The sequence below is a fragment of the Mesitornis unicolor genome, unplaced genomic scaffold (assembly GCF_000695765.1).
Source record: "Mesitornis unicolor isolate BGI_N332 unplaced genomic scaffold, ASM69576v1 scaffold14753, whole genome shotgun sequence".
Taxonomy (NCBI): Eukaryota; Metazoa; Chordata; class Aves; order Mesitornithiformes; family Mesitornithidae; genus Mesitornis; species Mesitornis unicolor.
In genome coordinates, this window is record NW_010175456.1 from 1 (window position 1) to 18,498 (window position 18,498).

The 18,498-nt window shown below is 40.8% G+C and overlaps 1 protein-coding gene across 1 annotated transcript in view; it reads left to right on the forward strand.

Annotated features, from left to right (window-relative positions):
- Positions 1-11,023: 11,023 nt before the first annotated feature.
- Positions 11,024-18,498, forward strand: part of SATB2 (SATB homeobox 2) — a gene marked incomplete at its 5' end in the record, with an annotated part of 73,401 nt that continues 65,926 nt past the window's right edge. Inside the window, 3 exons of the mRNA XM_010181402.1 lie at positions 11,024-11,150; positions 13,304-13,427; positions 18,219-18,321. Coding sequence (XP_010179704.1) covers positions 11,024-11,150; positions 13,304-13,427; positions 18,219-18,321 — 354 coding nt within the window. The remainder of the gene's footprint in view (positions 11,151-13,303; positions 13,428-18,218; positions 18,322-18,498) is intronic.

Here is an 18,498-nt window from a genome sequence, read left to right on the forward strand (position 1 = left end):
CCCCAGGTCCTTGTTATTATTTGAAATCTCCAGTCAATTACTGTGTATCTGGTACAGAGGAGAGTGCTGGCAGCAATATATGTCATACCTTATGGGGAAATGCATCTTTGGTAGATTCCAGCGATTTTCCAGTATTGGTACCATGTTCTGAAGAAGGCATCATCTGAGTGTACGTTTGTTTAACAGTATTCCCCAGAACTGTTATTAGGCCTCTGGATTCTCTTTCTCCTTATACTCATGGAGAAGCTGTGCATATGTTGGCCCAAGACACCGGGGGCTTTGGGAGATGGTTAGAAATTATAGTCTTTCCTCCCTTTTTTATTGAAATATCAGTGTGAGGGATTATTTAGCTCTGCATTCAAATGTAAGACATAGTTTAGGAAAGAGAAATAAGTGAGAGCACTGAGCTCTGAAAAATAGAGTTCTGGTGCAGGAATTGGTTTAGTACCAGAGTGTTGGTATTAAATGACAGTTCATTTTTTCAAAAGAGCCGTCACTAGGGCTGTTGTGATAACCTATCTCTTAAGGTGTCTGCAGTACCACAAAGAAAAAGTGGCCTTAGAGTGCTGGTGTGTTGCCTTCCAGCTTGGTGGGTTGTGAAGCACTGTGAGCTACTTACTGGAGGATGGGTCTCAGGAGGTACTAGAGCTCTCCACCATCTCATGAGGGTGTTTGCAGTGCCACCAGTGCTTGAGACCTTACTGAGTCTTGCAGTGTCTGATGTTGTCCGTTAAAATCCTGTACTGGCTTTGGCTGGGATAGAGTTAATTTTCTTCATAGCAGCTCCACAGCTTCTCTGTCTTGTGATTACTTGAGATTCTTAGCTGTTCCATAAAGAAGTAGTAAACTTCTGGAAATGCTTCAAAGCATGACATGCATGTGCTGCAAACCTCCTGATCCAAAAGGTGAATAACTCCTTCCAGTCTGTGCCATATGCACAGAAAATTATCATTCAAATGTAAAAAAATAGTTCTGTCTTTTTATCTCTCAGTTTTTTGTTTGCAAACTGACTAATGTGAAGATGAAAATGCAAACAGGACCAAAAAGGATCTGGTGGCTTTGTAAGGAAATAGGTTCAGTTCTAGGAAGGTGTGTGCTAAGGAAACAAATCTGGGTTCATCTCAGCATAATGTGCGCTCATCAGCAGTACAAGGGAAAACTGTTTTTTTTTCTGAGTCTGTTAACAGTTCCAGCTTGCTCTGAGTCATCTCCTCTAGTGGTGAACTACAGTCTTTTTTTTCCTCCTTTGTTTTCTGTTGATAGGAAATGTAGCATAGTTCAGTAGCCACCAAAGCTTTATTTAGATTTGTCAGAAATGCATAATTTTTTTGCTTTTCCCTGGTAGAAAAGAGGGAGATGAGGAACCTGAGGATCAGGTTATGAACTGAAATGAGTGACAGTGAGGGAAAAATTTGTATTGAATTTAATTGAATGCATCTAAATTTACAGTGCTGCCCAAGTTAGGGAGTAGGATTACCAAGATGTATTTTGAAAAGTAGTACTGTAGTTTTAAAGGTACTATTCTCTGTCTCTCTCTAGTAGATTAATTTGTAAGGGAAGGGTAAGGTTTGATCCTTTGCCTTTTACCCGTTTGTGAGCTATGGTGATGATCTGAGCCTAAGATCAACAATCCCTTAGTCTTTGGTCTGTTGCATATTCTTCAATATGTGTGCGCATGCATGTTTACATACGCATAATGTTGCTTCCTTATAATTTTTTAAATATAGAAGTACAAGCCTTTCCTCATCTGTTAACTGCTTCATGGTGGATCTCATTCTTAACTGAATCTCATTAAAGATGTTAGGATCAAGCCTGTGGACTCTGTTTGGTCTTGTATGGATCTGGGTATGCTCCTATAATAATGTAGCTACGGAGAGCAAAGGACTTCTGAGTCAAATTGCAGAGGTAACAGCAACCATATCTCTACATACTGCAGTCATGTTGAGTTAGTGGAAGCAGTAGTTTTTTGGGGTTTTCAGCAGACTCCTCAATCCCTCTCTTTCATCAGCAATACATGCTTTTCTGTCCTGTTAGTTCGATTCTGTACTACTAGTTTTTCAGTTGTTTCATGCTGGTTTCTTTTCGTGGAAGTAAAGAACCGAATGTCTGGTGGGAGGAAAGAAAAGACAGAAGGCAAGTCAAAAGTAGTAATTTAGTGAAAAAACATTCTACTAGTCCTTATACAGCATAAGGAGGCCTCCAAAAGACACCAGTCTTAAACCAAAGAAATTAAGCTGTTATACTGCATAGGCCAAAATAAGAATCTGCATTCAGTTTAGAGGTTTGTTTGTGCAGCACAGCATGCTGTGTGTCCTTATTTTTCCTTGGACTTGAGACCCATGATTTTTCAAATCTACTTGCAGTTGACTCAACACAAAGATAGTTGGCTACTGTATGTCTGCAGCCTGAGCCAGACTTTCTGTGTTCTCTGTAGCTGTGTTACTGTGAGTAGGCAGGAAATTCAGATTCATACAAGGCCAAACAATGTCTGTAGGCTTAATTCTAAACCTATTAGCCTCTACAATGTCCTGTTAGCACTGCTCTTTTATAGCCTTTAGAATGTGTTTTACGTATTCAGTTGCAATGCCACGTTACTGTGCTTTTTCCCTGCTCAGTGGGCTGTCTTTCTCTGTGAAGCTTCCAGGCGAGCATTGAAGCTGGGTGAATTGAAGGAGCTTGGGGTACTGGCATCTTCTTAGAAACAGATACAGGTTTTTCCCCAGAGAAGGAAATAATCTTCTGCTTCTCCCTCTCTTCTCCATTCAAAAACATCACAGTATAAAATCCAAGAAAAGCTTCTGGAGGATGAAAGGCTCTCCGCTCAGATGCCTTGTTCTCTTTGCTGGTGGTGTCATGGGGCAGGTTGTGTCTGTGGTGTTGGGCTGGCAGAGAGCTGACGAAGGATGTTGGAAAGCAAATGTTTGCATAAAATTTTGGTCCTTTTACTCATGTGCAGCCCCTTCTAGGTCACACGGTGAAAATACAGTCACCATGACCAGAATTTGGGGCGAGATGATCCAGGCATCACTTGCGGCTGTTAAGGAAACATGTGTGGTGGAGAAAAGCACCACCTGTTGAGTACACTTGTGTTTGTGTTTCTTAGCAACTGAGGCAAATACACTGAAGCCCCAGTTTTCAGCCTGTAAGGCTGAGGTGGAAGCACGTTCATTTACAGGTCCCCACTGGCAGTATCTGCCTAGGTTGACTCTCTAGGAGGCAATAAATTAGGAGGAGCCATGGTCCCACTGCCAGACTGGGGGATGACAGAGAAGCAGTCAGTGCTTTGCCAGGGAGCCTGGGGCTCAAAGACAGGCAGCTGCTGCCAAAGCAAAAGGAACAGCAGTGGTTTTAACATGGCCAAGCAAACCTCCAGGCATGGGAACAGCTCAGGAAGCTCTATGATCGGGAAATAGGATGCGTTGTGACACTCCTGGTCTGGGTTTCAGAGGTGTTCAGCAGCCACTGCTCCCTGGGAGGAGGCAGAGCCTTTGCTCCTGCGCAGCTGAGCAAGCTCAGGCATTTCCAGAGTTGAGCTGGGAAGGATCTTACTGTAAGAGTAGAGGCTGCCCAAAAGACTAATTTCATGCAAAAACGAGGAGAGCGCCATGCTTCGGGCTTTATGTGGGATGATGTTAGTGAAGGAGCGGGTGTTGCAGCCCTGTGAGCATTGAGGCTACTGAATAATACTGCTGAGAAAAGTAGCTCTGGTGCAATGGGGCCTCTCAGGAGAGGACAGCCTGGTGGCGGGTAAAGGTGAGCTCCAGGGTGGGAGGGTTGTGAAGAGCAACTGCTAAGAGCAGCTTAATATCTTGTACTCAGTCGCCTTTCTGTCCTGAGTTTTCATGACTGAAAAAGCTTCATTTTCATGCCGTGGAAATGATGCTTATAGGAGTGGTTCTCTTTCTCTTTCTTAGACAAAAGAGAGAAAAAAAGGACTTCTCTCTCTTTATACATGTATTACTTCTTCCTCTCTGAGGTAAGTGCAGACTTACCCAAAAATGCTGAAAGAGCATGTTATGCAGGGCTAACTGTGGTTTTCCTCAATGGAGGTATTAGTTCTAGAAGTAATATTCAAAAATGTAAAAAAGCCCTACTTTTTTGGATAATATTTTGTACCTCCTTGGCTTCCTTCTATTAACTTGTGATATTCATGTTCTATCATATAACAGCTTTAAAAATAATCCCCTGAAGTAAATAACATCAACCTTTTTTTCTTCTGTTTCCTTACCAATTATTGTCTGATTTTTTCAAACAGAATAGGGGGTTGGAAAATTAAATAAAGACTTCCAAAATAACAAGCTTCAGAAAATTTTATTTAATTTGTGGGTTCATTCTATTCTCTCTTTCCCCGCTCCTCTTTTTTTTTTTTTTAAGAAGATCTTTATTAATTTAGTGTAGTAACTTAGTGCCTATATTAAATTAATCTAATAAAAGTCACGGTCCTCACATAACGTTTCCCAAATGTGAAGCAGCATCTATTACATGAGGCACAATCTTTTTACAGTAAAATGTAAACCCGATATGTAGAATTACAAGGCATCCAACTGTTTGGTGTATTTTATTTAAGTCAAATACTTGTGTACAGTCATGCTGGAAGAACGGAATGGGCAACACTAGCATTAAAAAAAATTAAAAACTCAACCCAAGCTTCATATATCAAAGCGATTTTCATCTGCGAAAGTACTCTGAAGTTCAGCAATTAAACCTTGTAACACTAACAATCTTTCTATTGACAGTTACATCTGTGTTTCTATAAACATTTTAATATAATCATATAAATATAATATATAATCATGTAAATGCACAATCTATGTTAAAGTCTGTGTATTGATACAGATGTGCAAGCCAGCAAGGCTAGATATCAGTGTTTAAATTGCCTAGCTCATAGATGCGTTCTTGCCCCACAGAATTTCATGCTGTACACCACCATTGGTACAGACAGTTTAGGACAGCATTTAATAACAGCAATAGCAAAGACTTCCAGCAGCAGCGGTACAAGGGGCTTTGCGCTGCCACACCTTGGTGCAGCCGTGCCTTCCCCCTGCGTGAAGGTCACCCTTCTGTGCAGGGCCCTGAAGTTGCACAAATCTCCTGAGCTGGGGTGGAACATTTGTTGTTCTGGGAGTGTGGGTGTTCCTGTTGATTTGTGGATGTGTACATCACAGTGTAATCACATAGTTTATTCCTGTTCTCTCACTGAATTATTTATTACGGTCTGAAATGAGGAAGGAGGGGGATTCTTTTGTATTGGCATAAACATAGGATTATGTTCATTGTGTGCTTTCAGTCCTTAAATCACTGATATGTCAATTGGCGTAATACAGTCTACCTCACAGGGATGTTACCAAGCTTAATTGATTAATGTTTTTAAAGTGCTTTGGGATCCTCTCATGAAAGGTGCTTTAGAAGTGGAGGGAGGATTATGCAGATTATTTTTCCTATCTATTACCCCAATATGTCACTAATTGAAATTCAATAGAATAATATGGACACCTTTAGAATGATGGGTAAAGGCAGCATAATATTTGTTTAAATTGCCATAAGAGCTATAAAAGGCAGCTCAATAATATAATACAAAATTAATAGAATCAGAGGTTTTGTAATTGTTCCTATTGCTTTTTTTTTTTCCTCCCTTCTGCTTGAACAGTCATTCCCTTTGCTGGATTAACAATTATAACTACAAATTATGCCTTTATGTTGTTACAGTTTGATGATATACTACAGCCAGGGTACAGGTTAGCAACATAGGCTGAGTTATTATGTACTGCAGGGTAGTGATTTCCTCCAAACTGATTTATGGATAAATAATTCTATGTACTTATTACATGGGACAGGCAGTTTTTAATTTCTCTAACAAAGCACAGCTGAACAAAGGAAAATTACATGTTATAGCATAGGGACAAGTCGCCTCTGAAGAGGATAAACAGATGCAATCAACGTTACAAGAGCCTACCCATCTTGTAGGGGGGGCATGTCAGCAGTGGCTGATAGATAAATGGCTTGATGGTCCTGGAAGCTGGGGTTTTATTGAGGTCTTTCATTTGGGGTTGTAAAAGGAATCAAAAGCGTTTGGGTGCTAATGCTAACCTCCAGATTCTCCTGAGTTAGTGTTTTGTTGATAAGAGCTGCTATTAAACAGTAAGATGTTGAAATAAAACTATTTGATTGAACCCACGGCATGACAGCAAATGTTGTTTGTGTTCTTCACCCAGCCTTGTGTTTGCAGTGGGACACTCGCAGGCTGTGATCCCGTGATGCAGGGAAGCGAATGCTGGGACACCTGGTACAGCTCCATGGCTCTGGTTCAGTACAACGCTGCAGATTCAAATATAACGTAGGAGATGTTATGCTGGGTTGGGCATTGCCTATTCCCTCAGCCTTTCAGCTTGCATAAACACAGTGGTGTTTGCTGTGTCTGACTGTGCAGGCATGTCTGTCTGCCTGGCCTGGGTGTAACTTGTACTGCCACAGCCTGCAACAGTCTGAGTGATCATGGAGCTACAGTGTAAGAAACAAGTTCTGCACTTCTCAGGTTTCCAGCCTGACTGGGTCTGTCAATCCACAAGCAGAGCAGTTGTACTGTATGTACATTTGCTTATGCTGTAGAAAAGGAGAGTTTTTGGTGTTGTGCATCAGGAATTCAAATGGTTTGTCTGCTTAGCGTTGATAAGTGCTCTTCTTAACAGTGTTTGATAAAGAATCTACATTCTCTGCTATCCTTCTTTTCTCCTTTAGCCAAAGAACACAAAATTCCTTCTCTTTCACTCTTGGTATGTATTTGGACAAGTATTACTCATGATTCATTTTGTAGCTGTCTCCAGAAAAATGTTGAGGTGGGAGTGGTGATGCTAATAAGAACTTCCAAAATGTTCTTAATTTCATCCCGGGACTTAATTTTAACACTAGCAGATTAGCATTTAAAATACATTGCATTAATAATGTGTGACCTACCTACAAGCGTCCATTTAAGGTGTAACTGGGGTATAATCATAATTTGTGAAAGGTGAAACAGGAGCCTAACCATGGTGGGAGCAGGGGATAATTTGTGAAGGGAGCCAGTGACAGTATGAGGCATGTTCTGGTCCTGTTTGTTCTGTTTAGCTGCAAAAAGGAATTTGGAAAATGCCCCATTTTAAGAGTTAAAGATCCTGTGAGAAGTTCTGCTAAGTATGGAGGTTAGCCATTATGTAGTTGGTCAAGCCTTTTGTTCAGTGTGTTGTTCTGCTCTGACTTGCAAAGTTACCACTTTCTTCTGCAAACGAGTCACATTTTAAATTGAAAGCACTCTGGCAGGATGGCACATTACTGGCCTAGGTGGAACAACAGCAGTGAGTTACAGTGGTTGATGTGCGCTAATCTGACCAGTGAGCTCACAGAAGTTTGCCACTGGTGTGTTCTGGCATTTCTGTGTGTAAAGGGAGTTATGCAAATTTTAAACCAGGTTACAGCATCTTTTTACCTGATCTGCATTTTGATGAAGCTGAAGCTTAAACTTAATAATAAAGACCTGTCTGTAGAAGGACGCCATTCAAGAACCAACAGGCTGCGTGGATTAAGAATCTCTTCTAAAATACGTATTGAAAAAAATTGCTTTGAGAAAACTGTTTGTTCTGTTTATTGTCTTTAATTGACTAACTGGTCTAGGCTGCATTCAACCATTTCTAGATGAGTTCTCGAGAGCCTTTCTAGTGTATGTCTATCTCTTGAGCGTGCACAAGCTCTGAAATCTGTTGAACTTTCCCTTTATAAAGCTTACAGGAAAGGGTTCCAAACGTCATTGGTAGAGGAAAAAGAACAAGGCTCTTTAACAGAAGAGCTTTGTGAACTCATGAAAGATGTGCTTTTGGACTTCCTGATCTACTGTGCATTATCCACACCTAGTTTTGAGAAGGTCTGGAGCTGACAGAGGAGCAATACTCCTGGAGCAGTAGTGCATTCATTAATAACACAGTGACCTTTACTCCTTCCTGTCCTCATTCCCAAGTCTCAGTCATAGTAGGATAAAAGCTCAGTCAGGCCAGTTGAGGTGATTTCTTTAAAGGCCTGAGCTCTGGACCATTTGGAGTCAATGGGATGAACAATAAAAAACATGATGTGGAAGTGGCTCCTTGCTACCAGGCTGCTCTCATCTTGGGGTTGCTCTTACACTAGAAACACCCAGTCTTGGATGAGAAGGGACCTTTTTAGGGGGAAAAATTTTGTCCATTTGGATTTTACTGAGGAGTCACTCAGAGATATCTTCTAAAATGCAAAGAATAAGTTTGCTCAAAAAGCTGCATCATCTTCCCAAATGCAGCCCAAGAGTCGCCTTAAGTACAGTGTCAGTGCCATGAAGTAAACCACCTGTGAAGTCCACTGGGGAGCTGGCTTCTGGCTATTGTTTGGACCAGCTTCATGTGCTCTGGAAAAAAAAAATTCACACGTCATATCACAGCGGCTGAAAAAATAGCGCACATCAGCAGTGCAGTAACACAGAGTAAAGGACTCGCGGCAGGTGTTAACGTGCAGAGGCACCGAGCATTATAGCAACACCTGTGTTTGTCTAAATCCAGCCAAAACAATTTCCTCTCCAGTTGTAGAGAAGGATTAAAAAAAAATACCTACCTAACTTCCAGTAGTAGCAGACATTTCCTGTAAAGCAATTTGCATAGTATTTCCCATGGTGCACTGTGTCTGCGCTGTGGTTTTTATCTTTTAAACTTTTTTAGTTTGGGGACACCTTTGGTAACTTCAGTGACCTCTGACAGTCTCTTTGTCTCTCGCCAGCACTGCCAGGCCTGAGCAGCTGCAGATGGTGTGCTCTCCGAGTGCTTGCCTTAATTGAATGAAAAATAAAGCCTCTTGTAAAATATTACCAATTTAGATGTGACTTATGGGGCACATATGATGCTTATTTTTTCAATTACATGAAAACTTGGCGAGGTTAAACATAGGAAGCCAAGTGTTCTGTGAAGCTGGTATAGATTTCTGAGGGTTTAGGTGATTTTGCTTTAAATTATTATATAGCAGAAGGGGGTGAAGGAAGTCAGCAGCTAAGCTGTGTTTTCCCAGCATGTATTTTACTCAGTGGACCCTTAATGCTCATTTCATGACTAATATATGCTGTACTATATGCATTTCTTCTTGTCACCAGAGATAACATTAAGTAAACTATCCCCTTAAGAAAAACAGCTTATCTTGGCAAGTGGAATATGACTCAAGGAGCCAGCACTGGAGACATACGGTGCTGTGAATGAGCGCTGTGTGTTACTCTACTGGATCTGAGTCCAGGCACTATTTATACTGCAGCATATTCAGCACCAGATTGTTAAATCTTAATACTGAAACAGTGCATCACTGAAATGTTTTTGTTCTGTTTATGTCCCATTTTCGAGCATTGGATATCAAGCAACACTTAGTAACTTCTTATTTCATTTGGACAAGATCTCCCCTTGCCAAAAGCTTTCTAATCTGCTCTTCAAATATTATCTGTACCAGCATATTACAGTGGTACTTTGTGCCACTGAGGATAAACTAGGTCGCTTCCAGCTTCTTTCAGTATGTGGTGATAGAGTACCTTGCAAAGCAGTATGTCAGTGGTAAATGCAAAGATTTAAGTGCTACAGAAAAGGAGTTGTACTAAAATTATTTCCTCTTCAACCTGTGTAGGAATGGGGAAAAAAGCATTCCACAGCAGATATTTCATGGGCTCATAAGCATTGTGTTCTGTCACTGTCTCTGTGCAAGAAGCTTTGTTTTGCTGTTTCAGAGGTGGTATTTATTTTATGATCATGCTTGGGAGATCAGGATAAAAGGCCTGTGCCATTTTTTTCAGTTTGATTAGATCCAGAGGTGGTGAAGAACTGGGAGTAGAAAGTGAGGAGGAGAGAACTGAAGTTTCTTGGCATCACAGCATCCTTCCAGATACCCAAAGAGGGTTTTTGGTGCTCCTGTTATCACAGAGGAAGTAGTATTCTCATCTATTAGTGTGTTTCTGGCAATAGGGTTTGCAGATGGTGTTTCCAAAGATCAAAAAGTATATAAACAGACCTCAAAAGGCATCAGTTTAAATGGGAGAAAAGGTGACTGGTGTCTTGTGGGGCTGCACTGAGTAATGTGAGCAGAACAGTGAAGCTGTGGGAACTCAGTGGAGGAAGGAATAAAAGCAGTATTTGCAAGAGTGCAGAACACAGCTGAGCTGCTTTGCTCTCATGTAGGATGGCACTGTGGCTTGCTTTGTCTGGTGTCTTCCTGGAAGTAATTCCTGGGTACTAGTCATTGTTTTTGGTGTGGGTGGGCCCTCTGCAATTGTCTAAACAAAATAATACCTCTGCACCAAATGGTTTACCATCCAAGTTTGCAGTCTTTGTGACAAGCTCATCCAGAAGAGGTGATGATCTCTATTAAAGAATGAACAGAAGTAGAAATAGGACTTACAGCATTCTCCCCTGCCCCCAAAATGCTATTTTGGATCTGTGGTCGGCAGCTTGCAGTTGTTTTTTTCCACAAAGAAAAGCAACCGTCTGCATAGTGCAACTTGTAGCTGGGAATGAACTCTTCCTACTTGGTGAGTCTCCAGTGCTATCCATCCACACTGGGAGTCGTACCATGCTTAGATTGTAACTGTGTGCTGAAAACCCACACATAGGAATTTTCCTATTCAAGTCAAAACCAATGCATTTATTTACTGAAGGGTTTTGTAGACAGCAAAATCAGGACTATAGAGTATTTAAAGCTTGTTCTAACTTAGAGAACTAGGCTTTAGTAGGATAATGAAAGATGTAAATAAAGGGAGGAAGCCTCCTGTGCTTCCTTGAAGTAATTTAAGAGCCAGGAACATGTCAACAGCTCTCTGCTAAGAATTTAAAATCTGTTCCTACTCTTCCCCGTTGTTTGCTTCAGGAGTCAGTAGAACACATCCTTTTGAGGAAGACTGCAATAAACCTCAAGGCAGATCTTGAATCTTGTGAACAGACAAGCTTATCAAAGAGTTTAGTAAATGGCTGATAAAATATAAAGTATGAATCTTTTGTTTTCTTTTCAGGAATAATCAAGCTTGGGAGGTGGAATCCCCTCCCTCTCAGTTACGTGACTGATGCACCAGATGCGACAGTAGCTGACATGCTGCAAGATGTCTATCACGTTGTGACATTGAAAATCCAATTACAAAGGTGGGTGTTTCTGAACATCTGTCCTTCTCTATTCTCTGAGCTGCTCTGTCGAGTACAGCGATGCTACAGAGATTAGCACATCCTGTCTTCATTAATCTCTGGTCTTTTGATGAAATGAAAAGAAAAATGAAGAGAAGGGTGGGTCACCTGGCAGCTTTTTGGTGCATGTTCCTACTGATTTTGTATGTTCTCTGAAGTAGCAATATGGTAGCAGAGAGAGGAGGGGCAGCTCAATCAAGTAATGATCTGGGGCCTTTAAAGGCAGACCTTTCCACAATCCCTAATTGAATGGGTTCTCGAGGCCTTAATGTATAAAAAAAACCCCAACAACAGCAAACTGCTTGCCTCTCTCCAGGATCTGCACTCTGAGAATCCAGGTCTTCTTCTGCCAGTTGGTGAGATGGGCAGGAGGGGAGCTTGTTGACTTTCCTTTTTTTCCTCCAGTGGTCTTCCCAGTGAAAAGGCGAGAAGATGAGGAAGGGATGTGTTACTGAAGCTCCATTTGGCATTTGAAAAATATTTTCCTTCCCTTGAATGCTAGTTCTGATTAGCAAAGCAAAAGCTCCTGACACTTTTACACTTATGTGCCCTCCTTTCCCACCTCCCACTTTTTCTCCCCATTTCTCTCTATTGGCCTTCAAAGAGTCCTCAAATAGTTACTGGTGTCTGTGTGAGGAGTTGCGTCAGGTCCCTGACAGTGCACAGCATACTCTAAATGTACTGGTAAGCCTACATTATGCAGTCTCTGCTGTAGCTCTATGGCCAGGATACATCAGAGGAAAGAGCCAAAAATAACAGACAGCCTGGAATCACTTGCACAGAAGAGGGGTCTGTTGGAACATGTGTCCGTGTCCTTTGGTGGCAGGTGCATACCGTCCCACTGTTCAGTTCAGTTTAGAATGTGGAAGTAGTTGTTGCCTCACTGACATTAACCTTCCAGGCAGCAACATTTCTTTCTTCTTATATTTTTGGTGGTGCTTGGGGTTTCCAGTTCCGACTAACAGGCCTTTCCTTGGCTTTACATGCTGTTATCATTTCTCAGCTAGACTGCATCTCTGCAGCTTAGTTGTAAAAGAGCATCTAGAACCTGTAGCTGCTATAAAACTGGAGTGCAGTAACTCATCTCCTCAAAAGTATGAGCTACTGGATGTCCACGTAGCCCAATGTCATGTCTGTATTACTAGAGGGTATCATTTCAAGATCAAGGTCTCATTCTTTATCTTCAAAGTGGTTGAATGCCTGGGTGCTGTGTAAGTATAAGATAGCCCGTGACTTTAAGATAAAGATGGTCATTGACTACTTGAACTCCTCAAGCACAGCTGAACTTTCAACTCAGAGGGTAAAGCCAGGCTGTATAGGCAGAAGACAGAACCATCTCAGAGGTTGGTTGGAGAACGTGCATCAAGTTTCTTAGTCATGAGTGGCAATGGCAAGCGTCTCTAAACTTTCTGATGTACTTCTCGGGTCTGTCCCCATGTATGCAGACACAGACCATAAGCTTGTTAGATTAAAAAAGGCACAAGTCACATGAAGACAAAAGCTTCACTACATATGTGATTCTTGTAGAATGAAGGTGAGAATGAAATACGTGTGACAGATGTTGGTCATGTGGCTTTGTGTGTTTCTGAAAGGCTCTCAGATACTTCAATGATGAGGGCAGTATAAGAGCTGGTATAAAATAAAATTCGTTTTTCAGGCTCGCCACTCAAAGCCTTGCTTCCACACAATACAGGCCCTTACTGTGTAGGGATTTTGGTAGTGGCAGTGCAGCACGTATGTTTGTTTTTCTGTCCCAGTGAGAGTGTCTTTCTCTGGAGAGGATGGCTTTATCCAGCCGTTTCTGGAGCTTGCTGTATGCAGTTTCTTTGCTCCCCACCAAGCCCCAGAGGGAACGGTTATGCACATATACAGTACTGTAGTAGGATTAGCTGCTGTTCTTACCATGTACTGTCATTCTTTAAGTTGTGTTGTACATCTTCTGGGAGTTGGGCTTGGTGAGGAGGGGAAAGAGAAGAGGAACACCTTGGTGGCCTCACTAAGCAGGAAACTCCAATGTTGTGCTCGCTGCTTAAAGGTCAGTAGCACTTGTACACAAAGAGTAAGCATCTGTGAAGGTGATGTTTCTATCTACTTTTTCCTTTCTGTTTTAACAGTTGTTCAAAGTTGGAAGACTTGCCAGCAGAGCAGTGGAACCATGCCACAGTTCGCAATGCCTTAAAGGAACTGCTCAAAGAGATGAATCAGAGCACATTAGCCAAAGAATGCCCTCTCTCACAGGTCAGTGTTTTTAACAGACTTTGGGAAAGTCAGATTTACAAGATCTAAAGCTCATATTTGTTCAGTAAAGGGCTTAGACTAAACAATTCCATAAGTATAAAATCAATTTCTTGTTTTGTTTAGAAAGAAGAAGTTCAAAATAATATGAAAAGGAGTATCTTTATACCATGTTTTCTTAGTAGGTTGCTTGGTAGAAATTATGAATGAATTGATTGATTTTTATTCTGGTATTCAGAGGCATTCTTATTTTAGATCTGTATCTGAACCTTTTGCAGTAAGACTAATGGTCCTTGAATGCAAGATTTGAGTTGCTTCTTCCCACTAGCAGAGCCTGCCTCCCCCACTAACCCATAGGTAGCTCTCATCAGCCTCCAACAATATAAAAAGTATGCTGTTTTAACGATTGTGACCCAATTTCTAGGAAACAGCATCAAAACCTGTATATTTAATTATGTTAAAAAAAAGAACAAAAACTTGGTGTCATTCTCCATGACTGCTTTATAAACGGCAGTGATGTCATGTCGAAGCAACTAAGGCACAGGTTCCTACAGATATCATGAGTGCTATTTGTACTTCAGATGTTATAACAAGAGATTCATAAAATTTTCATGACTGAGTCCTCCTTGCCTCTCAGAAAAAGCAGAAAATACTTCAGCACCCAGACTGAGAAACTTTGCTAGGAGTGAAAAATACATTGCCTTCTAAAAACTTCGTTAGAATCATAGGTTAATCTGTCTGTTTTCTATTTAAAAAGTAAAAGCTTCAGTAGTACCTGCTTGCTGAAATCCGTTGCTTTGCTAGCCTGTATTTAACATTTTTTCTCCTGTGGTTACCTGTCTTGCATTACACTGTACACTCATTCTGCAATTCATGATCCACAACTCCATGAACCAAGGTAATTCTTGCTACGTATAACCAGCACAAATTTGCCTCACTGTGTTATGATTACAACTCTAGGGAAAGCACAGAGGTGAGAGCAGAATTTAGGTCTCTGCAATTGGCAGGAATTACACTCCTCATCTTCCTTAGCCATGCTAGGTCTGCAGAACTAACAGTAATGGAAAGGCTGTGTAAGGAAAAGCCGTGTAACTTGCCTTATTTACTAAAAAAGTAACAGTGACTCTCAATATGCACAAAGCATAAGTGTGTTGAATACGAAAGTATTTTTCTTTTCACACAGTTTAAGTGTAATTTCTTTAAATAGAATTATCTGTGGAATCTGGTCAGCTAATGATGATTGCAGCATATGGTTGTCTCTGCCCAGTCTTCTTCAATATCCAATATAACTAAACTATGCATAATTTCATATGCAGAATTCATTTGTTGTCTGGGTCTTTTTCCTCTCACTTCAGTTTCAAAGCCTACCAGGTGGAAATGCTGCAGTTGGTTTACTCCTTCTATAGCCTCAACCTGAAATATATTTATGAAATTGCTGTTGACAGGACTGTAGCAGCAAAAATTCTCGCCTCAGTATTTTTTTTAGTGGACAAAGCTAAAAGGAGATCCTTCTGTAGAAAATTGAAGTTGCTTACTTTTAAGCACAGGTGTAAGTGACCTTGAGTAGTCACTAACCCTTGAACTGGGACTGCAAGAATGCAGCTTGTATTATTATTATTATTGCTATAAAAAGTTTCAGTCTGATTTGTTTTGGCTCACAAAATGCAAAAGATACAATGGAAGGTTGTATAGGAGCTGTCTGTTACCATGATCTGAATATGCCTCTAATACAATTCCTTCTCCCAAATCAGTTTTAAAAAAATATCGTGCCAAATGTGAAATGTCATTACAACCCCCTTGTGGTTAATATATTATTGACAGCAGCAAATTGCAGAGTGGTCTCTTAGGAGTCAAACTGCAGAGTAAATGCTGCTGTTTATTAATGTGTTCACAGTGCCTCAAGTACAGAAGTGGAGAGGGGCAGCACGGGGAGCTCTTGCTCCCACCAGCAGCAGTGCTCTGGCTCTGGTTCTCAGTGCCCAAGCACTCCATGCAGCCCAGCTGGGGATTCTGATTGCTGCTAATGGGAAATGTAATCATTCACTTTGATTTAAAATTGTTCTGTTTTTTTCTGCTAGGTGTATTATGTGGCTGCAGCTTAGCTACCCTTAGCATACAGCTTCTTTTCAAACAAATAAATCCCAGTTAACCAAGTGGGGGGAAGGAGGACAGGTGGGGGGAGTGCGTGTGGCAGAAAGAAATCCAATTATTTCAACATTTCCATATTTGCATAGAGACCTCTGTCTTTCCTGTATGTTGTGTACCTCATTGCGGCACTGACCACGAGTTTTGTCTCTTTGCTGGAGCAAGATTTCTTGAGATGTAAGCATGTCCCATATTTTTCTCCTTGAACTTACTGAACCAGATTTTCTTTGTGAGGATATTTCTTAGCTCCTGGTCAAAGTAGTTTTCATTCCTTGTGGCTGTCGCGGCCACACACATACCAAACATATCTGCTACTTCATATAATCTAGTTCTTCTTTAAGGATTTTCCCAGGAATACTATGCATTATCTAGAAATTTGCAATTAGTACTTTTTTTGCCACTCTCTTCTGATTAGATATTTACTTTCTGCAGACTATCATGATTCCTTGCAGAAATACCCCTCTGATTCCTTTCCATTTAATAGTGAGCATATGTACCATGAAAGTAGTTATGGTTCCTTCCTCTGCTCTACTGTCAAGCAGTTGAAGAGAACCTGTCCTGGGATGTTTCACCCATAGTTGATTTACTATTTGATCTTACTGTTTTTTAAGCTTTGCTTTCTCAAAGAAAGGTTAGTGGGTTAATAGATTTTGTGTTATTTAATAGCCCTACAGTTTCAGTAATGCCTATTTATTGTAGAACTAGAGGATTGGGGCGGAGGGGACACACACCAAATTGTTATGTAGACAGAGCTAAACAATTTCCTCGCCCTTTCTTGGTGACTGGAAATTTAACTAAAGAGACTCTAAAACCAAGTTGTCTCACCTCAACTTTGTTCAAAATCCTTCCTTAGCAGAGGCTATCTCCATGTTTGGCTTTCAGAATACTACTGCTTGTTAAAATGATTTGGAGCAAGGGAGGATTTATGGGGAGGGAATTGCTGCTGACTGCCACAATGCTAGGTTTATATCTCAGAATATTGATTTTAATTAGAAAATTGAATCTCAGTTTTGGAAATTGAAGCTGCCATTTAAAAAGGCTCTTACTTCATAGCCTTCAGACTCTACTGCAGTGCACCATAGCAGCCTCTGAGTGGAAAAGTTAAAGTGAAATGGCAAAAGAGCCCCTTACCTAAAGTGAAATTGGCTGTTGAAATCTAAAACTCATCAGCATCACCCAGTTATCTTAAGTCTCTCTGTTCTGCTCACATTTTTTAAGTCCCCAAAACTCAAGATTTCAGGAGCAGCTGGGGTCCTGTGACATTGCAGTGAATTGAGTAGAAGGCTGGATAAATCTGGAAGAGGGAGGGGGTGTTTTTGTTTTTAAAGCATTGTTAAAATTGAGTCAGCCTTATAGGGCTTTTCAGAGATGGCCAAGATCCCATTTTGCACAACAGCCTGTGGGAGCTGGTGGGCCAAAGCTTGAACCTATGGTAAATAGCTTGTTTGAGCCGTGAGATCATTCTCGCACTCTCATCTCTGTGCAGAGAGGTCATACACTGTGCCAGGGCTTTTTCTGAGCTCTGACGTGAGTGAGGAAGGAGGTCATAAGGAAAATGTGATTTCTGGAGGAGATGCGTTGGCTCCCATGTGTTAGTGGTGTAAGATTGCGTTTCTTTGCTGGAAACATACGTGTGCTGGGAATGATTTGACCCTGGAAGAGTTCATGGAGGGGAAAAGGAGAGCAAAATGTTGTTAAAAAGATGCCTCCTCTATAGAATGGATGAAGGGAGGAAGGGGGAAGAAAGGAAGAACTACCAGTAACCAGGCTCTTTCCCACCCTATGAGCAGAAGCATCCCAGATAGGAAGTATCACTTTTATGGGTATCAGGTGCTACAAAACTACTCTGCTCCTTTCTGCTTCAGTTGGCTTATACTGAGGGTTGCTTAGAGGGAATTCAGAGTAGAGAGGTGTGGTGGTTAGGCAAGGGATATTTCAGTTTTGTTGAGCTTTTTGTGGTTTTTTTTTGGCTGTTCTCTATTGTAGTATGTGTAGTTCCCTTTGCTCTGAATGACACTGTTAATTTCTCTTTTGGGTGATTTTTCACACAAGGGCTAATCACACGTTTCTATAATTTATACTAATCTAACTTATTTGCCTAACTGTTGTTCTGCAGCGAGTAGCACTGCATTCTTGGCTGTGTGGTCTCGCTGCATTTGGAAGCAGAACAGAGCCACCTGAAAAGCATTATTTGGATTATGCATGCTGAAGCATCTGATCTTACCTTTAGGATCTGGTCCCTAAATCATGCTTGTTCTTACCCGGGTGCAGTGAGCGTGTGTTCCCCAGCACGGCAGTGCCTGTTGCTGTGCAACTAAAGTTTAGATACTGTAATCTCACAAATACAAAGTAAAGTAGAACTGCCTCCCTGCCCAACCTGAACTGCAAATCTCAGTTTAGATTTGTACTACGTCTTTTTTTCCATTATTATACAAAATAATAGTTATTATTTTCTAATTTTAATTATGGCTGGAACTATAGAATGGAGAATAAAAGTGATTTTGTATGCTCATCAAACACTTCTCTTGGTTTTAAAGTAGCAAATGGATGTTCATTGTGCACTCACATGTAATTCACTTTCCCTGGAAAAGATTTCTAATTGTGCAAGATATTTTAAAACACTTTTTGTCTTTCTTTCTGTACTTCCAGAGTATGATTTCATCCATTGTAAATAGCACATACTATGCCAATGTGTCAGCAACCAAGTGCCAGGAGTTCGGGAGATGGTACAAAAAGTACAAGAAGATTAAAGGTAAATTTTTTATTTTTTGTTTTTTACTTTCCAGGTTCTTGAACTTCTGCTGACAGTTTGAGATCACTTTAAGTAAAAGTGTTAATAAGCTATAATAATATATTAGTGAATTTGTCTACAAAGTGGGCACAGCCATAGCACGTTTTAATTAGATCTGATGCTTTACAAACATGGCTG